At 41.9% G+C, this 22,126-nt stretch overlaps 1 protein-coding gene across 4 annotated transcripts in view; it reads right to left on the reverse strand.

Moving 5' to 3' along the window:
- KIF6 (kinesin family member 6) overlaps positions 1–22,126 on the reverse strand; it is a 157,021-nt gene that overhangs the window by 26,942 nt on the left and 107,953 nt on the right. For all 4 annotated transcript variants that reach the window (XR_008329668.1, XR_008329667.1, XM_053382935.1 and 1 more), the window contains one exon: positions 14,119–14,169. Coding sequence is in view for 2 of the 4 variants with exons in the window: in XM_053382935.1 (XP_053238910.1) it covers positions 14,119–14,169 (51 nt within the window). In the remaining 2 variants the exon portion in view is untranslated. The remainder of the gene's footprint in view (positions 1–14,118; positions 14,170–22,126) is intronic.

The raw sequence follows: 22,126 nt of genomic DNA on the forward strand, positions 1-22,126 counted from the left end.
CCAGAGCCATGCCGAAGCTGCGAGCAGCTTTGGCATCGCTCTGGGAGCTTGCGGGGCTGGGGGAGGAGGAAGCCCTCCGCCAGCCTCCAAACCATGTCGGGAGACAGCGGGATGGCGCGCTGCGCCTCTCCCGCTGTCCCCCGAGTTTGCGGGGCTGGCGACGGGGAGGAGCAGGCTTCTCCCCGTCGCCAGCCTTCTAGCCAAGTCGGGGGACAGCAGGAAGGGTGCGCTGCGCCTCTCCCGCTGTCCCCCGAGTTTGCGGGGCTGGCGACGGGGAGGAACCGGCTTCTCCCCCCCGCCAGCATTCTAGCCAAGTCGGGGGACAGCGGGAAGGGCGTGCTGCGCCTCTCCCGCTGTCCCCCGAGTTTGCGGGGCTGGCGACGGGGAGGAGCCGGCTTCTCCCCCCCCGCCAGCCTTCTAGCCAAGTCGGGGGACAGCGGGAAGGGCGCGCTGCGCCTCTCCCGCTGTCCCCCGAGTTTGCGGGGCTGGCGACGGGGAGGAGCAGGCTTCTCCCCCCCGCCAGCCTTTAAGCCAAGTCGGGGGACAGCGGGAAGGGCGCGCTGCGCCTCTCCCGCTGTCCCCCAAGTTTGCGGGGCTGGCGACGGGGAGGAGCCGGCTTCTCCCCCCCGCCAGCCTTCAAGCCAAGTCGGGGGACAGCGGGATGGCGCGCTGCGCCTCTCCCGCTGTCTCCTGAGTTTGCGGGGCTGGCGACAGGGAGGAGCAGGCTTCTCCCCCCGCCAGCCTTCTAGCCAAGTCGGGGGACAGCGGGATGGCGGCGTTCCACCTCCCCGCTGTCCCCCGAGCTTGTGGGGCTGGTGGTGGGGCTCTCCAGAAGCCTGGAGAGCGAGAGGGGTCGGTGCGCACCGACCCCTCTTGCTCTCCAGGCTTCAGCGAAAGCCTGCATTCGCACCATAGGACGCACACACATTTCCCCTTCATTTTTGGAGGGGGAAAAGTGCGTCCTATAGTGCGAAAAATACGGTATAACATTCTGACTGCATGGCACAAACGTCTTGTGTCTCTGTGTATGTCTCTGAAATGGTGATGGTTAGATAGCATCCACTTAAAATATAATGGAATGAAGATAATAATAGTGCTCTATACATTTGGGAAGCACACCATAGTTATTTGTTCAGGGCATCTTTTTAACCTTACAACATCTCTCTGTGAGGTACATTAGCTGAAAGTTGAGGATGTGCTTAAGGCCACCCACTGAGCTTCATAGCTAGGAGACTGGAACCTGGGTTTTTCCACATCCAAAAGAGACACTCAAATCACTGCATAACAAAGAAACAATATAGTAGATAAGTCAAGCAGAACTAAGGGGGGGGGGTCATATGTAGAGAACTACATACTTCCCCAGCTGATTTGATTGATGCCTATAATCTCCAGATTTTTTAAATCCCTTTGATCGATCCCCAAGAGTTGGTTAATGAGCCACAGGTGGACATTCAGAGTCAGTTTCTCTTAAAATGGGTGGTTTTGCAGCAGCTTGAAATAATCTGTTACGTGGTATGATAGCAGCATTTCTGGCCAGCTGTTTACCTGGTACGCAGGTGATACATCAAAAGAAACAGCTGCTTTACAAGCATATTAACTGTGAAAGAGGTTATAAACAAAAATTAGCAGAGATAAAATCTGCACCAGAGCTGGTTATAAGGGGAAATTTTATATTTTTTATATCTGATGAATTTATTTCTTTTTTAAGAGTTTGTATGGGTAGTTCTAGAGTTGATTGAAGTAGTTTTATTTTTTAGAGCTGGTACTTCTGTACTTTATTCTGTTTTTATCATGTACACCTCTTCGATGGCTTTATGTTGTGAAGCAGTCTAGACATTTTAAAAAATAGTATATCTGAGAAATGGTAGATATACATGCTATATCTACAGATCCTACACTTATGATCCTTCAAACTACTTAAACATTCTCAAAATATAGCACATACTTTAAGGCAGAATTTTTATTGTTATTTTATAATACAGAAAATATTTATACAAATGCATACGAAAAAGTGAAAGAATAAAAATCAAATTAAAAGAATCCGAACAAAGAAGATAAGATGGAGCAAGTGAGTTCATGATGAGGAAAAATGTACATTCTTGAGTATGACATCACATAGTAGAGCTAAGTCATAGTCAGTGCTATTATTCTAGAAAAGGAGGTGCCAGAACTCACCATAAGCACCTCCCTTGTTCTCTTATAATGGCAAAGGCGCTCACCTGAGAGGTGCTGGAACTGAGTTCTGGCAAGCTGTAGCTGGAAAAAAAGGCCTGTTCAGTTATGAACATAGTTCTTCTACAAATTGGCAAACATTTCTCTTAGGTCGACTAGGTCTGTACTTGTCTGAATGTGGGTGGCCTCTTATCAGATAAGCACCATCTCCAGGTGAACACCTGGCAACTCTAGAAAGTACATTTGAAACCCACCCACCCCTAGTGCATCGGTTATTGCTAGTGAGTTGCATACATTTGTAGAGTTCATGCAACTGACACTATATATTTCAGACAATTCAAATTGGAAAGGTTCAAGAGCCAAATACCCAATCTGGAGCAATAACCATGCATGTGGAGACAGAACATATCCAGGCACTGCCTGCCAAAAGTGAATTTGTAGTTGTCAGCTGCATTATATTAAATGGAGTCCCCCTTCAACCACACATAGGCAGCAAAGATGAAAGTGGTTCAATGGAACAGGAGGAATTAACAGACGGGCTGCTCTGGTACAAGGACTTGGAAGTTCGGGTTGCTTAGTGCTGCTAGAATCCTAACATCCTTGATGAAAGGCAAAGGTTTTGAATTAAGCGATGCATTCTTTGCGACATTATTAGAACTAAGTTCAGTGACTTGCAGATGGTTTCCAGATAGAAGAAGAATGAGAAAAGTGAGACAAATTTAGTAACAATATTAGCTGCAATAGAAGCTCTGCTGGAAGAGATCTGAACAAAGCACAGAGATGACAATTTTATAGTGCTGTTCCAAAAGGCATTAAAAACCAAAGACCTAGCCAAAGTGAATATGTGGAAACTTGTTCCTAAACTCAAAATCGCACTGGGTTAACAAGACAATGCAAAACTAGGAACATGCTTGGCAAGTCAGCCTTCACTTTTGCTTCTCACAAGCTAATGCCAAACATGCACTTTGACAGGCTCAATCCTGAAAAATCCCACTTACTTACAGAAGTGCTGATAGTTGTTTCCCTAGATCTTTAATGCAGTACTTTCTGAAGGAGTTTCACTTCCACTGAAAGCAAAGCAGAGCAACAATATAGGGGGTTTTTTTTGGATCATAATAGCTGTCCCTGTTTCCAAGACACTTTTTAACTAGGTGAATTATTTCAAACAGCTGAGCTAGAAACCATCCAGCATGCTGGGTTCATGTAGGCAGCCATGGCTCAGTGCAATATCATAAACACAAAGGAATCTGAGTTCTTCTAGAGTTCAAAAGAGTGTAGTGTTCATGCTTCCACAGTGACACAGAAACTTCCCAGAAAGTGTGTTGCAGTTTGAATGTCTCTGAGAACAAGCAGGTGAACCTTCCCTATGATTTTGATAAGCGGCCAGGATGTTTCAAATCTGTACTTTGGAAGCCACGACGTTACAGTCCATTTTGTCCCAAGAAAGATGAGCAGTCACAAAATCACATCTGAACTTACACTGACCCATTTTGGAAAACCATCAAGGTTTCATAAACCCTTGTTTATGAAGCCTGGAGAAAGTGTCATCGCTTTGGTGCAAAATTCTGGCATGCATCACACCAGAGTTCATCACTGCATTTGAATCTGGGAACATTGGCTTAATGCCAGTTAACAAAGTAGGAAAATAAGCTAGGATGTAATCCTGCTTGCATCAGGGAGGAAATCAGCACAGTTTTCAAGCAAGGTGTCAGTAGAGTAAGCTAAATAACCCATTGTTCAGACAATGGACTGACTATAGGCTGCCTTGAAAGTATTTATATCCAGCAAGATTCCGAAAAGGCTATTACTTGTCTTGGGGATACAGGCATAGCAAGTAGCATTGTCGCTATCTCTGCGTCTCTTTCTGGACTAAATCTGTCGCAGGAGTGGAGTAGCAGAACCTAAAACAGCCTGTCAATGATGAGAAAACAAACCACAAGGTTGTTATTGGTTTCTCTGCAGGAGACAAACCATAAGTCTAGGTTCAGATGTAGCACTAAGCCAAAACATGACTTAGCCCCAGGTAGTGCAGCAGAATCAGGGGATGTGTGCACAAGCTACAATCTTTGTTCTGGGAACTTGCATATATTTACTCTTTTCTACTACACCATGGCTTAGCTCAGAGTTGTGTTCAAACTGGGCAATTGCGAAGCTTTTCATTGTTTCAAAATCTGATGATACCATTTATTGCTAGCTGCCCTGGAGGTCCCACAGGCGATGTAAGGTGTGCAATGCACATTCCTTTGTTAATTAATTAATAAAGCAAAAATGAATGATGCCACACTGTTTTCTGATTAACCTTTAACCAGTTTTGGAGATTTAATAAAAAGCTATATTTTGACATTCAAATTATTAATTTTGGATTTGGGCTTCTTCTTAAATAAATATTAGATTACATATATTTTAGGAAGTTATAAATTTTAGTCTTTGTTTGTAAACAACAATTAAAAATGGCTGGCTATTCACTTTACAAGACAATGATCCAGAATAGCATTTTCAGCAGGAGAAAACCTGTATAAGGAAGGTGAGAAGTTGCCAGTTAAGTGCTCCATTAAATGAAATTTCCCTGAACTTAAAAAACCAATGACTCAGCATAAAATTTCAACGATGCCTGAGTAAATATGAGATGAATTAGTACTGCTGATACATCATGAAGATTTGCATCCATGCTCTTATGCCTAAAAGGTAGGAAAATAAACCTTGCCCCCAAAATCTTTTTCTTTCCTTGTTCTGCTAAACTTCAAAATAAACATGAGACATAAAACTGCTTATAAAATGCTGAATTAATACCAGCTTTTATTTCAAAATGAAAAACAACAACCCAGAAAATAGAGCTCTAAAAAAAGATGTTGGCATATTTATTCTAGAATTGCTTGGCATTATATACAACAGGTCCACCACAACAACTGCAGTCCAGAAAAGCTATAATGTCAACCTATGTAGACTGAATGCATATATACTGTACATGTTCTTCACCTGGTAAATATAACATTCTGTGTTGTCCTCAATTTGTGATCATAATAATCAAGTATGTTGATTTCATTTCTCTTGACTATCTCAAACACAATATTTTTTCATTGCATGCACTTTGCCTATTCATCAGATACAAATCATGAAATATGAATCCATGAAATATGAATCCATGAAATCATGAATATGTGAATTAGCCCTTGGGAACATACAGTTTATGGACTTAATATACAAGCATTAATAGCATGCATCCCAAGTCCAAGAGAAGAAAGATAATTTCTGTAATCAACGTATCCTAAGCTGTTTGAACAATTTACGAGAATGAAGTAAAAAAAAAAAAAAGGGAACTCAAATGTCTCCAAATCTAAATGAATAGCAAGATGACACTATTTCAGACCCCACCTGCAGGCTTAAGGAGAAAATCTTGACAAACCTGCCTGCAAGTTTATTAAATTGCAGTGCTTTTTTTTTCATAGAATCATAGAGTTGGAAGAGACCACAAGGGCCATCGAGTCCAACCCCCTGCCAAGCAGGAAACACCATCAGAGCACTCCTGACATATGGTTGTCAAGCCTTTGCTTAAAGACCTCCAAAGAAGGAGACTCCACCACACTCCTTGGCAGCAAATTCCACTGTCAAACAGCTCTTACTGTCAGGAAGTTCTTCCTAATGTTTAGGTGGAATCTTCTTTCTTGTAGTTTGGATCCATTGCTCCGTGTCCGCTTCTCTGGAGCAGCAGAAAACAACCTTTCTCCCTCCTCTATGTGACATCCTTTTATATATTTGAACATGGCTATCATATCACCGCTTAACCTCCTCTTCTCCAGGCTAAACATGCCCAGCTCCCTTAGCCGTTCCTCATAAGGCATCGTTTCCAGGCCTTTGACCATTTTGCTGTCATCCTATTTTTAAAAATCTTACTAAAACTCGATATATTTCATCCATGAATTTTTAGCATAACATCCCTTGAAAGGGGAATAATAAATTAAATGGGCATTCTTGAAAAAAATCTAAAAATCCCCAATCAAAGAGAGTTGGATTTCGTTAATGCTTTATTATAAAAACCTGAAATATTAAGTAACAATAATATAATAAATGTTATTATTTCTTACTCTTCTATGCAGTGCTTTTCTAAGCATGTGTACTCAGAAATAAGTCATGGGATTAGACTTAATTCTGGGTAAACCTCTGGGTAAATATAGAAATACAGACTTATTTTTCATATTATATTGTCTCATTTTATTCTCATAAGTCCTCATTTTTTTGGTAACTGAATTGTTTTTGTTTCTATTGTTTCTCTCTCTCTCTCTTTTCATAAGACATTTGTTTTTCTGTTAGCCATCCATTTTCTTGGTGCTCAGGCTTTTAAATTGCCATATAATGGTTATCAAAACCACTCTTCCCTAGAGTCCTTCTGATAGCTTTCCATCTTTTCTTATTAATTTCTTATCAAAAATATTATTTTAACTCCCCTTCTTTCAAAAGTAACACCATGGTTGCAACAAAAACATGCTTTCCCCCAAACCATCTCCTGTTTATGTGGAGACACTTTTAGGGCTATATTTGGGAAATCACAATTTGGGAAGTGCCTCACTTTCTCTAGATTAGGGCTATTATGGATAGACCTAAGATCTCGGAGTCCAGAGTTATAAGATTCCTGAGCTGTTGCTTTTCTATTCTGGTTTTCATTTACGCCTGAATAAAAAACCACAACATAGTTATTAGATTTTATCATAACTGTTTCTCAAGTGCTACAGCAGCAACATTCTTAGTACTTGGCCAGTCACCAAGTGTAAAGGATATTTACTTAGAGAATACTATGCCGATAAAGTGAAGTTTAGCTTCACTGAATTTTAACTTCAAAGATACTATAAAACTGACCAGCACAACATAAATTCTTCAGGTTGACTGTGGCCTCATTCCAGTCTCTTGCGATCCCATGAGAGAATTCCAAATACCTATTGTTCGTGGCCTTTCCCCACATAATTACGTAAACCTCTAAGGCATGGTCAAGCCCATCAAAAATGGAGTATGGATGAGAGAATGCCCACATCACTATGTCTGAACTGGTCCTTCCGTCTTATGGAGGGAGCAGCATCAGTTTCTCCAGGTTACTCGCATCATTCAAATTGCTTTTCATGTTAACAAGGATGGGATGCAGAAACAGATCATAAAGACAATAGGAGAAGGAAAAGAGATGTAGTGGGGAAATAGAAAAAAGGTAACATAGACGCAAAGAGAGACCTATGGGAGTGAAGAGGGGGAAGGAGTCATAACAGGGGGTCAAAAGTGATCTATGGATGTTGAAGCAGAAAGAGAGCTGGTAACAGACCTAGCTCTCGGAAACAGCAGAAAACATGACAAACTACTGGGCAGTACTACTTCAGACTGCAGGTGAGGGCTTGCATGGCTGAATGATTTTCCATGTTTTTAAAAAAACTATATGTCAGAGGAAAGGGCCGTTGCCTATCCTTCTCCTTGATATGCGGATTTCTACATCTGTGACATTTCCTGTTCAATGAAACATTTACCTGAAGTGAAGCATTACCATTCAGACAAGGGTTTCCTGCTTTATATGCTGTTCACAAAAACGAGGTCTGAGAGAGGGCAGTGCAGAGGGAGAGAGATACAGACAGTCAGACAGACAGATACACAGTGCATAGAGAAGTTGTCTTACAAGGCACAGAGAAAAGGGGAAGACCTATTAAAGAAAGGGGTCCAGATCAAAGACAATGAAGAGAGAGAGTGTGTGTGTGTGTGTTCCCTACTGGGTGTAGAGAGGAAAATACTTAACATGGAATGCAGAGAAACCTGTGGGTGAGGAAAGGAAAGGAGGGAGGAATCATTTGGGGGATAAGTGTGAAGATGTGTGGAGTGGGAGGTGAAGTGAAGACAAGGGAATGCAGAGGGGTCAATCAGAAATTGAAACTGGAAAAGGGGAGGTATGGGTGCATAGAGTAAAAGGTGATAAAAGAAACAGGTCAAAGGAGATGCCTACGCCTAAGGAAACAGAAAAAGAGGGGGTATCAATAAGAATACTGACTTATAGAAGTGAGGAGAAGAGCACAGAAGAGTAGACCACTATGTGTAGTGAAGAAGAGTTTGGATTTGATATCCCGCTTTATGACTACCCTAAGGAGTCTCAAAGAGGCTAACAATCTCCTTGCCCTTCCTCCCCCACAACAAACACTCTGTGAGGTGAGGTTGAGACTTCAGAGAAGTGTGACTAGCCCAAGGTCACCTAGCAGCTGCATGTGGAGGAGCGGAGACGCGAACCCGGTTCCCCAGATTACGAGTCCACTGCTCTTAACCACTACACCACACTGGAGGAAAGTTCAACAGAAAAAGGGTTTAGAAATAAATTATTATTATTATACCCTGCTCATCTGGCTGGGTTTCCCCAGCCACTCTGGGCGGCTACATACAATATGATGTGCAAAGATGAAAGGGTTAAAGAGAGACGCCTAAGCTAAATGCTTTCCCCAAGGCTAACAAAGTAATACAGTCCTCTTGGACCAATGTCCCCACTGTGGAAGGACATGTAGATCCAGAATTGGCCTCCACAGTCACTTATGGACTCATTGTTAAAACTGTGTTTATGGAGGACAATCTTACTAGGCTAAGAGTGATTGCCGAAGAAGAAGAAGAAGATGAAGATGAAGATGATGATGAAGAAGAAGAAGAAGAAGAAGACAGTCCTCTTGGAATAGTAAAATTGTAAATGTGTCCCTCAAATTTATCTGAGTTGTACACTTGTTATAAATCCACATGCATACAATCAGGTTCATTCTAAATTTGCATCCGAGTGAAGCATGCAAAAATCTTTTGTCGAATTAAATGGACAGCTTACTTGGTTAGTGTGTGGTTCTGATAATGCCAAGGTTGCAGGTTTGATCCCTGTATCATATAGCTGCATATTCCTGCATTGCAGGGAGTATAGCTAAGATTCTCAGTGTCTCCAAAGCTTAAAAATACCATACTCCTTAACATAATGTAAAATGTCTTAACTACATTTGTTGGTATAAAATTTGTTCTAATACTTGTTGATTAAAGCAATTAAAACACATAAAGTGAGAAAACAGAGTTTTGTAACCTGTTCTCAAATTTATAAATGTAAACCAAAATTATTTGATAGCATGCTTGCTATGACAAATTCTCAGTTATTTCCATGCCGCTTCGCTTGGACGCATCAGCTTATGGCATGATCATGAAGAAGTATTTTAGACTCAGGGTTGATACACTAGCAATAGTTTTAATGAACAAAATTTACTTTCTATGCCTATTTATTTTCCCTTATGTTGCTGTTTTTGCAGAATCCCTGCCAATAAATTCATTTGCCATGGCATTAAAGAAATGTGAACCCCAAAAGATTTAAATCTCTCAAAAGAAATTTAAATGGTCCCCTAGGCAAATATTCATGGAATGTTTTTGAGGTACTCATCCAGAGCTGGTACCAAAATCTTGTTCCAGGACTAATGGAAAATCTATGCTCTTAACAAACATCATCTGATCAACCACTTTTTAGTCTCAGAATTCCAAAAATAACCCTCAGGGCTAAGTGATGCCAATGCTGTTGTTCTGAACTCATGGAAACATTGGGGAAATGATTTTCTCTGTAACGATGGGCAGATAAAATGGCCTAAAATGCCACTAGATGTCACTCTAGGAAGCGAAACAAAAGCATTATACTAGATATACAGATGTGGGTTGTTTCAAATTTGAAACACAAATATTCAAAAAAGCCGAATATACCATAGCACTGAAACAAAATTAAATGTGTGAAATACTAAGAAAATGCAACTCTTGTTCAATTTTCATTCAAATCACAACTAGAACTGGTTTTGTTCCTTGACTGGAAACCTATTATGGTATATTCTGTTCTTTAGATGTCTTCATTTATTCAACAAAAATCTGAAATCTTTGACCGCATTATCAGAACTGAAAGAGACTGACACTTTCATAAAGGTGTGTGAAATAATAATAATAATAAATAATAATAATAATAATAATAATAATAATAATAATAATAATAATAATAATTTTTATTTATACGCCACCCTACCCGGCTAAAACCGGACTAAAAGTGGCTAACATAAAATGTATAACACATTAACATAAAATCAGGCAATCAATTAAAATACATCCTAAAATCAGATCAGGATCAGAATAAAATCCAAGCAGATAGCAACCTGCAGATTAGGGTTGGGGACCTTAAATGCTCACCAAGCCCAACTGTTTGTGCTGAGCCTGTGAGAAAAATTGGGAGGCCACTTTCATGCAAGTTCTTATGAAAGGGGAGGGGGAGTCAGACTGAACCCCGACCAAAAGCCTGGAGGAACAGCTCCAGCTTGGAGGCTCTGCGGAAAGATGTCAAATCCCGCAGGGCTCTGGTCTCTTATGACAGAGCATTCCACCAGGCTGGGGCCATTGCTGAAAAGGCCTTGGCCCTGGTTGAGGCCAGTCTAATCTCCCTGAGGCTCGGGACCTCCAAGATGTTGTTGTTTGTGGACCATAAGGTTCTCCGTGGGGCATACCAGGAGAGGCGGTCCCATAGGTACAAGGGTCCTAGGCCGTATAGGGCTTTAAAGGTTAAAACCAGCACCTTAAACCTGATCCTGTACTCCACCGGGAGCCAGTGCAGCTTGTATAGCACTGGATGAATGTGATCCCATGGCGAGGACCCCATAAGGAGTCTCGCCGCGGCATTCTGCACCCCCTGGAGTTTCTGGGTCAGCTTCAAGGGCAGCCCCATGTAGAGTGAATTACACTAATCAAGCCTGGAGGTGACCGTAGCATGGATCACAGTGGCAAGATCAGGGCGAGAGGTAAGGGACCAACTGCTTAGCATGGTGGAGATGAAAAAATGCTGCCTTTGTTGTAACTGTAACCTGCGCCTCCATAGAAAGGGAGGTGTCGAAGATTACACCCAGACTCTTGACAGAAGATGCTGGAACTAATTGCGCCCCTGCAAGAGATAGGACTTGCCCCCCCCAGCCCCATGTTGTCCTGACCCAGCCAAAGGACCTCTGTCTTCGAAGGATTTAACTTCAACCGGCTCCCACACAGCCATCCAGCCACAGCTTCCAAGCACCTGATCAGTGTGTCTGGGGCCGAGTCAGGGTGGCCATCCATCAGCAGATAAAGTTGGGTGTGATCAGCATACTGGTGGCAACCCAAACCAAAACTCCGGAGAAGCTGGGTGAGGGGGCACATAAAGATTTTTAAAAGCATCATGGAAACGATTGCGCCCTGCGGCACTCCACACACCAAGGTGTGCCGCGACGACAACTTCTCCCCTAGTGTTGTATTGCAATTTCACAAATAAAATATCCATGGAGATAATGTGCCAAATAATACCCTCAAGTTAATACAGCTTTGAAATGCAGTAATTTGCTATTGGATACCTCATCCTTTGCCTTGATGTCACTTAAGACAATGCAGAGTGTTTCATTCTCTCACACCACAACTGATTCCTGCAAATTACCAAAGGGTGGAAGTATAACCCGTAATTTGTGCAAATACAGAATACATTCACCAGAGATGCACCACAAACCAAAAAATGAGTAACCAACAAAATGTGACATCAATCTGGAACACACAAGGAGGCACAGCTGGGTTGTCACCTCAAATTCCAGAAGGAGGAGATCAGAGTACCACTCGTTACCAATGACAAACGGCAAGAGTCTGAAGTCCCATAGTTTCTTATAGAAATTCAGTACATCCAGTAAATCATTGGTACTAATGGAGCATGCAGGTACTAAAGGATCTTGTGGGTGTAATCCAAAATGGGAGAAAACGAAGACCCAGGTAACTACTGACCCATCAGCTTGACATCAATTCCAGGAAAGGTCCTAGAACAGATAATTAAAAGGCCAGTCTGTGGGCACTTAGAAAAGAATGCTGTGATTACTAAGACCCAGCAAATAAGTCATGCCAGACCAATTACATTTCTTCTTTAGAGAGAGTTACAAGCTTGGTGGATCAGGGGAATGCTGTGGACATAGTATATCTTGATTTCAATAAGGATTTTGACAAAGTTCCCCCATTATAGTCCTGTGGAGAAGCTGGTAAAATGTGGCCTGGATGAGATAATTGTTGGGTAGGTATGTAGCTGGTTAACTGACCAAACCCCAAGTGGCCGCTAATGGTTCCTTGTCAACTTGGTGAAAATGGGACAAATGTGGTACTGCATGGTTCTTTCTTGGGCCTGTCATTCTTCAACATCTTTATAAACAACTTAGACAAAAAAACTGAGGGGATGCTCCACAAATTTGCAGATGACACCAACCAGGGAGGGGTAGCTAATGCCGCAATAGACAGAATCAGGATTCAAGAGGACTGTAACATATTGCAGAACTGGGCCTGAAGTAACAACATGAATTTCAATAGCGACAAATGTCAGGTTCTGCACTTAGGCAGGAATAACTAGCTGCACAAATATAAGATGGGGGACACCCGGCTTGCCAGTAGAACATGTGAAAATGATCTCTGGGTCTTCGTAGACCACAAGCTTAACATGAGTCAACAGTGAGTTGCAGTAGACAAAAACCACTAATGCTATTTGAAGCTGCAGCAACAGACATATAATGTCCCGGTAAAGGGAATTAATAGTACCACTCTATTCTGCCTTGGTCAAACCACATATGGAGTATTGTGTCCAGGGGTGGACCTAGACATAGGTTAAAAATGCTATAAATAAGTCAGAAATTAAATAGTTCAAATATCCAACTTCAAATATCTCAAGGGCTGTCACACGGAAGATGGAGCAAGCTTGTTTGCACCTGCTCCATACACAAACCAAGGGATTCAAGTTACAATAAAGGAAATTTCTGATGGTAAGAGATGTTCTACAGTGGAACAGACTGCCTTGGAAGGGCAAGGAAAGACAATTAAGGAAATCTGTCTTAAAACTTTTTTTTAAGGCTGAGTATGAAGGTTTCCTGAAATGAGAAATCCACATCCAAAGCGTGTCCATCAGGGAAAAGAGATCATCATTTTTCAAAATGGAAGTAAAGTATCTCCATAGAGAGGAAAGTTTTAAGTAAGAGAGGCAGCTGGAAAATCTTAACACCAAGATTTCAATTGGAAATTAGGTTTCATTTTGGATTTGGATTTTTCCACATAGTCTTAAGTAGGTTTACTACCAAGCAGTTTTCATTCACGGATGTCTTGATGTCTTTATGGTGATCAAGGAAGCCCGTAGGAGAACCCAAAGCTGTTTCTGTCAGACTGAACACACATATACAAGAGAGCCATGTAATGATCGCCAATCCACACAGCAAACATCAGGCTATTATATTACAATGAATGAATAAAGAAAACATATAGAAGATATTCACTGTGGTTATCAAAACAATCTTGCATATGTTATAAATGTGATATATGAACATTTAAGGCCTGCCTTATGTATGAAGGACAATTTCAGCTGCCACCCAGCAGCTCTGTGCTGTCATCTTTATTTAAATCAAGTAACCCATTATTTGTTTCTGTGAAGAGTGAAGAGTAATTAAACATTTGCGAAGGCTCCACATGTTTCTGGAGATGTTTGGAAACATACAGAGTGCACATGTTTTTATATCTGCTCTCAAAGGCTGCAGTGTTACAGTTCAACCCAGGACAACATCTAAGCAAAACAAACCCAGGCATAAATCAATATGGCTCCACTGAAGCCAGGGGACGAGATCCTCAGCTTGTGGAGAAGTGTAGCCCCAGTGAGGTCAAAAGGCCTAATTCTTCAGTTGCTGTCACTAACCATGGTGATAAATTTGTTTGTGAGGAGAGAAGAGGCTATGAAAACATTGCCGCGTGACCATTGAACAACATGAGGAAAATGCCTCCAGTGTAGCATGAAATGCACAGGGGGCAGAAAGCCCATAGCCAAGAACAGGAGGATTGCAGGCAACAAGCAACTGCACATTTGTGTGGAGGGAACAACCTTGTATGGAAAGAGCTAAGAATGGCTGCAACAAAACTCACCTTGAGCTGCTTTCTGCATGTGCCGCTGGGTTATCTCCTCTTTCAAATGATCTGTGTAAATGACAAAGTACATTTGCTCAATAAAGTAAATAAAATAACTTGACAAACAATTTTCATGTATTTTACTCTCCTGCAGAGCCAGTGCAGGCATATATTCCATTGTCATTAGCGATCTCCTGAACAATCTTTCTTTATCTTGTTGATGCCAGTACTATTTAGAATTTATTTATTGCATATCTCAAAGCACTGGCTTGGTCATTGGCTCTGAAAATTCAGTCCCAGGATGATGGCACAGCCACTTTCATGGAACTGCAGCGTCCTGCAACTTTGTAAAGCCAAGCAGCGTGGAAGACAAATGGACTAACAGGAACTCATTCATAAAACTAGCAATGGAAAACTGCTATTAGTCATTCACTCAGTCTCATAACCAGCATTTAAGCAAGTTACGCTGAAATACTTGAATGTTCCAAGGGCAATTGTAAATGCCAGATGCAGTATATTTTCTAAAAGTTTCAGTGCTCAGTATAGGAATGTACCAACTCCTTCTCAAGCAGAAATAGTAGATGAAGCCTTCATCTTAGTGAATATCCTGTCACAAGCTGTGCCACCTTGATCAGGAGTCCATTTCCTGGAGTCTTCACATTAAAGTCAGGACTGGGTTACAAACATGGCTCTTGGACTGGCCTCACAAAAAGATGCTGTTTATATGAATTGGTACTGTTCATATTGCCCAGCTGCCATGAAGTCCCAGGCAGCCTGCAATGCATCAATGTATGTTTCTCACCCCTGTTCCAACTGATCCTAACACCTGAGTATAAAGACCTCCTAGAACTGTAGGTTAATTTCCAGTCTGGGCAGGAACAGGTACCATCCAGGTATAGGGTAGTATATAAATTCAGTAATTAATAATAATAATCTTATTCCCTAATGGCCACTGAACAAGTTCAGCCCATTTTCCTCATGCTCTCTCCCTGAACAAAACATGTAGTATGAAACTGAGGTCTGTCATAAAGGGGCAAGATCATTGAGTTGTCAAAGATATACAGTCAAACCCTGGTCAAACTGCAAGAAAAATGGAACTCATTTAGAGGGGAGAAAAATCTAAATATTCAGTTAGTCTACAAGTCTTACAAACATTATATATATATATATATATATATATATATATATATATATATATATATATATATATATATATATAAGAGAATTCAGGTATGTTTGGGGGTGTCTTCACTCTAGTACTTTACATCAAATTGTTGCTGGATGAAGTAGTCATAGCTTGATAGGGGTCAAAACCACATCTTAAGAATTCTATTTTAAATCATTTGTTGTTAGTGCTGGAAGACCCACACTAGTTTCAATTTTCCTGGGGGAAATCCATGATAAATGTGAGAGCACAAAAAATTCCAGGATAGGTTTTAACTACAGCTGCCCTCCTGAAAAGAAATAGTTGGCTAGAATTTATTTTTATTCTATGTGTTACATGAGACTGAACATATTTTATAACAATGTACACAAGGGAATAATTTCATGAGAATCTACACATAAGCAGGGGTGGAGAAGAGAGGAGGCCCAAATGAGGAGTGGTCTGAAAGACATGGGAACAGGGGATAGCCATAATATTTTCACAGCAGGATGTGAGAGGATGATTGAAACTGTATCAGTGGGAAATAAATGTATTGGTAAGATGTAAGTGAGCAAATAATTCCATTAGGGAGAAGGCAACAGTTCTGATGATGAAGAGGTAGTTCTGAAGCATGAGAGTCATTCTGGACTCACAGTAGTCCATGCAGGTGCAGGTGCCAAGGGCAGCTGTCTACCAGCTCCATCTGGTATGTTGGCTGAGACCCTACCTGTTTGCACACTGTCTTGCCAGGGTGGTACATGTTCTGGTTACCTCCCACTTAGTCACTTGGGAAGACAGGCGAACTAATGTCAGTGTACTGGATGAAGCAAAGATCACCAGTGAGATCCAGCTCAGAAAAGTCTTCTAAAAGTCTTCAGGGCTGGCTCAGCAAATTACCAAAAATGCTGAAGCAGAGTACATAAGTTAGAATTATATTTAACTTTTGATTTTCTTTCGCCAAGTTGCTTGTTTGATGCTTTTATGTCTCTGTGATTTACCAGGAAAAACATGTTTGGTTAAGTGCTCCAGACTGGTGAAACACCACATGCCCAGACACTTGTGTAACATCAATAGTCTGTAGAACAGTGGGAACTTGAGAAATTGGAAAGACTTCGTTTCAAGAGGATGTGGGCCACAGACCTGTCATTATAGTGCACCCTCCTATGTTGTCTCTTTAAGCAGATCCCCCTAGTTTGGATGAAGAAATGTTTGTAGGGGGCTGGTGGTACCTACTTATAAAAGAGGATATTCAAATCTTGCTGGATGAGTAGTTTAAACAAAGCAGTCAGGAGGAAAAGGAAAGCATTGTACCTGAAGATAATAGCAGCTTTGATGGTTGGGCTGCAAGACATATATATATATATATATGAATGTCTCTTTCTCTGATATTCTTAATATTATGGTATTACACAAACAGAAACAGATGTTTGACAGAAAGATGTTTGAAAACCCCAAATTCTGACTCATATGCTTTGCTATTTACAGTGCCTGCTCAATTAAGAAGAAGAGTCAGTTAAATTAAAGCTCAATCTGCATTTAGAACTTTGAAATGTTTAGAAAACAATTGAATCAAGAACATTTTCCAAAAAAAACAGAGTTCTTTAAAAAAAAACACACCCCTGCTTATGTCTCCTTTCCAATGATTTTACATTTTGTTAACTAGTATGTTGCATGTAATAGCAACCTTATTTTATCCTGAACCATGCTCCCCCCAAAATATTCCTCATACTGTGATAACAGCATTATGAGCTAGCCACATCTATATACACTTATAATAAACATGTCATTTAAAAACAACCATAATTATTTGGTAACTGTCAGGGAACTGCCATCGGAACGAGAGGAGGAGGAGGAGCTCCACGACGATGCTGGAGAGGGGCCAAGTAGGGAGAGAGGCAGGTCTCCTGTTGGGGAAGAAAATCAGCGCGACACCAGGGATGGAGGGGGGCCAATGGGGGAAGCGGAGAGCAGGCTCAGAGACTCTTCACTGGACACCAGCGGAGAGAGCACAAGTCCTCCACTACCCACGCCCACCCTGCGCAGAAGACTTCCGCTCAGGGAGAGTAGGAGGAGACTGGGCGTCAAACAACTTTTATGTTGGAAAAGGTTGAAGAAACGCCTACTGTCGGATTCTGCCAGCGACTGAACAGCCACGAAGTGAGGGGCTGTCCAGCCAGGAAAGGTTTAACCAGGCCACCTAGCCAGGAGTGGCGGCAACTTATGCACGAGCAACCCCATAACCATTACAGTAACCTTGGAGGCTTTTTGGATAACAGTACATAATAGATTATGACTGAACTGTCTCTACTAGGATAACTTTTCTTAGGCTATTTAAATTTGTTATTTATTAAAGGTTCAGCAAAACATTGCTTTGCTGACAATGAGAGCAAAGTAGGAAGTCATATGTCTTTTTTGATTGATGAGTTTAGTGTTATAATTACTTTGCAATTTGACTGTGCTGGAAACAGATCAGAGATTAAAAATTCTGGACAACATTTAAATGCCTATGAATAATAACAAGGCAAAATTGACTTAATGATTGCTTTGGGACAAACACTGCTCCTGTTCTTGGTTTGGCACTTAGCATCCAATGGGACAAAAATGGAAGAGCTCCCAGCAGCCATTTGATGTGGCCCATCACACCCTCACTCTGGTCCTGCTTTTATCCCCTTCTGTCAAGCAAATTGACAAGTCTGCGTATATGCTATAATCAGTCTTGATTTTGTATGCAGAAATCAGCATCTGGAGAATATCAGCTTTTATTTTAACAAAGGGAGTATCTAGCACTTAGGGCTGCAAGAAATGATGGATTGTGTTATGTGGGCTGTGATTAAAAGTTTAACCTGCTTTCCTTATAGATTATGAAAAATGTAAGAATTTAATAAGAATGGGTGAAGTTTGTTTAATGTTGAAATGGTCAACACTTTCAGCTGGTTAACTGTCACAAAATTAGTTCAAGACTAATGGATTGAGAGTTTGACAGGGTAGCAGTGCGATAAGGCAAGGGGGATGTTTGGTATCTGTTTTATTCCATCGCTGTCCTTACACTGCTCTCTCTACTGTTGCTAAAGTCACTTTAATTCTCCCCCATAGACCATGAAGGAACTGCACCCAGAAGCAGTTGCAACCTGATGCAGTGAAGAAAATTCAAAGGTTTCTCAAAGCACAGCTAATTGTGAAATGAAGTTGGGCTGCCAGGGTGGGGAATTAGCCTGGAAAACAATGTGGCATTAACAGAAAGGGCCTGAAATCAATACAGATAAATGGAAACGTAAGTATGCAGTAAATGTGTTTCTAAATGATTATTGCCAAAGGGGTGAATGCTAGCTGTGCCAAGTGGACTCTCAGCTGAGAGAACAGGGAAAGTCCTAGCCAATGGAAAACATTGTTGTTGCTTATTCCTCAAGCAGAATACTCTGTCTGTGATCAGTTGGCATTTGGTAAATTGCTGCATATGCCTTCTATAGCTCCCAGCACATGCAACTGTCACCCATTATGAGTTACCTACCTGCACATGCTGTTTAGGTACATTTCTACATAGAAACATTCTCACTGTAGACATTTTGCAATATATAAGATGTCCCTAATATACATAAAGCTTCTCAGTCCTTATGTATTTCTCCACTCCATTTGGCAGAGTTGTGTTGTAGGTTTATTTACAGAGTGTTCATTCACTCTTCTTTTCTGCTTTATGTGATAGAAAGGAGCAAGTTTGTTCCCCCTCTCTCTCCATCAGAGTCTCTGTTGGCTGCCCTAGTGCAAACGATTTTTCTTTATTCCTCTAACATGTTTTACAGTTGTGCTCTTGTGAAGGTCTATTAATTTCAATTATGCTTCTGCAGGTGATACTCCTGGTGGACTGTACTCAATATTTTCCCTTATAACAAGTGCTGACAGAAGCTGTCCATAGATCAGGTAGATTAATGATCTCTTTAAATATGATGTTGAGCCATTAGGTCAGACTAAAGGTTGCACCTCTGGTCAACTGTGCACATCAAGAATGTAACAAACACTTCTGCCCAACCACAGAGGCTAACCATCATATTTCCCAAGGGCCCAACACTGTTCCTCTATTACAAAGCTGCTAGGCATGCAACACAAATCCATGCAATTTTTTCTAGAGACTGAACAGCAAAATGTGCATCAAGACTATTTTTTAGATTGGTATATTTTGTCAAAGGCAGACAGGTATTTAATCAAGTTATACTATGACTGCAGGGCAATTATTTAGTCTGTATAGGCTAATGAATTTACATTTACAAACATGATCACACATAGACTTACAGAACTGTAGAGTTGGGGAGGACCTCAAGAGTTGGTCATCTAGTTCAATCCCCTGAAATGCAGGAATCACAGCTAAAGAAGCCCTGACTGATGACGACTCAAGTTTATTTTTAAGAAAACCTGCAATGAGCACCTACTACTAGGTGAGGCAGGTATCTGAAATCTGGATCAGTGCATGAAGCTCTCATAATCCCAATCCCCTCAGAAATCAACTGGGAGAATATAGGAGACATGGTTTCTAACAGCACTGTCGTGCCTACTCACTTCTCAGTAAGTACTAATGAGCTGAATGTGGCTTAAGGTAAAGGGTAAAGGGACCCCTGACCATCAGGTCCAGTTGTGACCAACTCTGGGGTTGCGGTGCTCATCTCACTTTATTGGCTGCGGGAGACGGCGTACAGCTTCCGGGTCATGTGGCCAGCACGACTAAGCCGCTTCTGGCGAACCAGAGCAGCGCACGGAAACGCCATTTACCTTTCCGCAGGAGCGGTACCTATTTATCTACTTGCACTTTGATGTGCTTTTGAACTGCTAGGTTGGCAGGAGCTGGGACCGAGCAACAGGAGCTCACCCCATTGTGGGGATTCGAACCGCCGACCTTCTGATCGGCAAATCCTAGGCTCTGTGGTTTAACCCACAGAGCCACCCGCGTCCCTGAATGTGGCTTATTCCTGGGCAAACTGATACAGAACTGCAGCCTAATATTACATTAGGCTTATGGTCAGATAATTCCAGCCCTTTTGCCTATGTACGATGGGTATGGATCTCAAAGTGGACTGCAGGACATGCACCCAAATGCCACCCCCCCATTCAATTCAATTCAAGTCAATACAATTTCTTTTCAATTTCAGTTTCAATTTCAATTCAAGTCAATACAATTTCTTTTCACCCACCCCCATTCAATTCAAGTCAATACAATTTCTTTTTCTATCGTCAAGTCAATACAAGTTCTTTTCTACTTCCTCAATTTTACCACAAATTTTCATTCTACTTCAGGAATTTTGAAAAATCAGGAATGTTTCCTTCCTGCTGCATGTAGTAGATGGTTGTCATATTTTGTCTGGATCACACTAAGGTTTCTCCATATTCTTTCTTCCTTCATGATTCTATTTGTACTCTACTCTTCCACAAAGAGAATCATGCTCAAAGTGGCTTACAACAAAGAAAACAGGAATATATCTCAAAATCAACCATCACAAGAACAATTTTGTAACATTAAAGGTAAAGGTAAAGGTACCCCTGCCCGTACGGGCCAGTCATGTCCGACTCTAGGGTTGCGTGCTCATCTCGCTCTAGAGGCCGTGAGGCGGCGCCGTCCGAAGACACTTCCGGGTCACGTGGCCAGCGTGACGAAGCTGCAGCTGGCGAGCCAGCACCAGCGCAGCACACAGAAGCGCCGTTTACCTTCCCGCTATAAAGTGGTACCTATTTATCTACTTGTACTTAAGAGTGCTTTCAAACTGCTAGGTGGGCAGGAGCTGGGACCGAACGACGGGAGCTCACCCCGCCGCGGGGATTTGAACCGCCGACCATACGATCAGCAAGTCCTAGGCACTGAGGTTTTACCCACAGCACCACATTATAAAGCAACATAATAGAACATATAACAATATACAAAAACCACATTTCAGTACTACAAATATTACAAGATTACATTAACAACATTACCCACCGAATTCTGCACCAGATAAGATTCTGAACCATCTTCAGAGGCAGCCCTACATATAACATGTTGAAGTAATCTAACCTACATGTTACCAGAACATAGACAACAGAGGTTAGCCTATCCCTGTCCAGAGAGGGATGCAGCTGGGGCAGCAGCCAAAGCTGATGGAAGGCACTCCGTGCCACTGAGGCCACTTCAGCCTCAAGCAACAGCAATGGATCCAGGAGTACCCCAAGCTACGTACCCTCTCCTTTAAAGGTAAAAGTAAAGGGACCCCTGACCATTAGGTCCAGTCGTGACCAACTCTGGGGTTGCGGCGCTCATCTCGCTTTATTGGCCGAGGGAGCCGGCGTTTGTCCGCAGACAGCTTCTGGGTCATGTGGCCAGCATGACTAAGCCACTTCTGGTGAACCAGAGCAGCACACGAAAACGCCGTTTACCTTCCCGCCGGAGCGGTACCTATTTATCTACTTGCACTTTGATGTGCTTTTGAACTGCTAGGTTGGCAGGAGCAGGGACCAAACAACGGGAGCTCACCCCGTTGCAGGGATTCAAACCGCCAACCTTCTGATTGGCAAGTCCTAGGCTCTGTGGTTTAACCCACAGCGCCACCTGCGTCCCTCTCCTTTAGAGGGAGTTTAATCCCATCAAGAGCAGGCAATCTCCCACTCATCTGGTCTAGGGAACCACCCACTAATAGTGCCTCAGTCTTATCTTGATTGAACTTCAGCTTGTTGGCTCTCATCGAGTCCATTACCGAGGCAAGGCAACAAACTCAAAGGCTTATTAGTAACAAAATAAGTAAATGATTCCAGCTCTGTTGTATGTACAGACTTTTTCCTACAAACAAGAGATGGGCTTTGGCGTGTTGTACTGCCAGTTCCATAACTTTCTAAAACACAAATATTTACTCAAGGAACAATGAAATACCA

The sequence above is a fragment of the Podarcis raffonei genome, chromosome 3 (assembly GCF_027172205.1).
Source record: "Podarcis raffonei isolate rPodRaf1 chromosome 3, rPodRaf1.pri, whole genome shotgun sequence".
In the NCBI taxonomy this organism is placed as follows: Eukaryota; Metazoa; Chordata; class Lepidosauria; order Squamata; family Lacertidae; genus Podarcis; species Podarcis raffonei.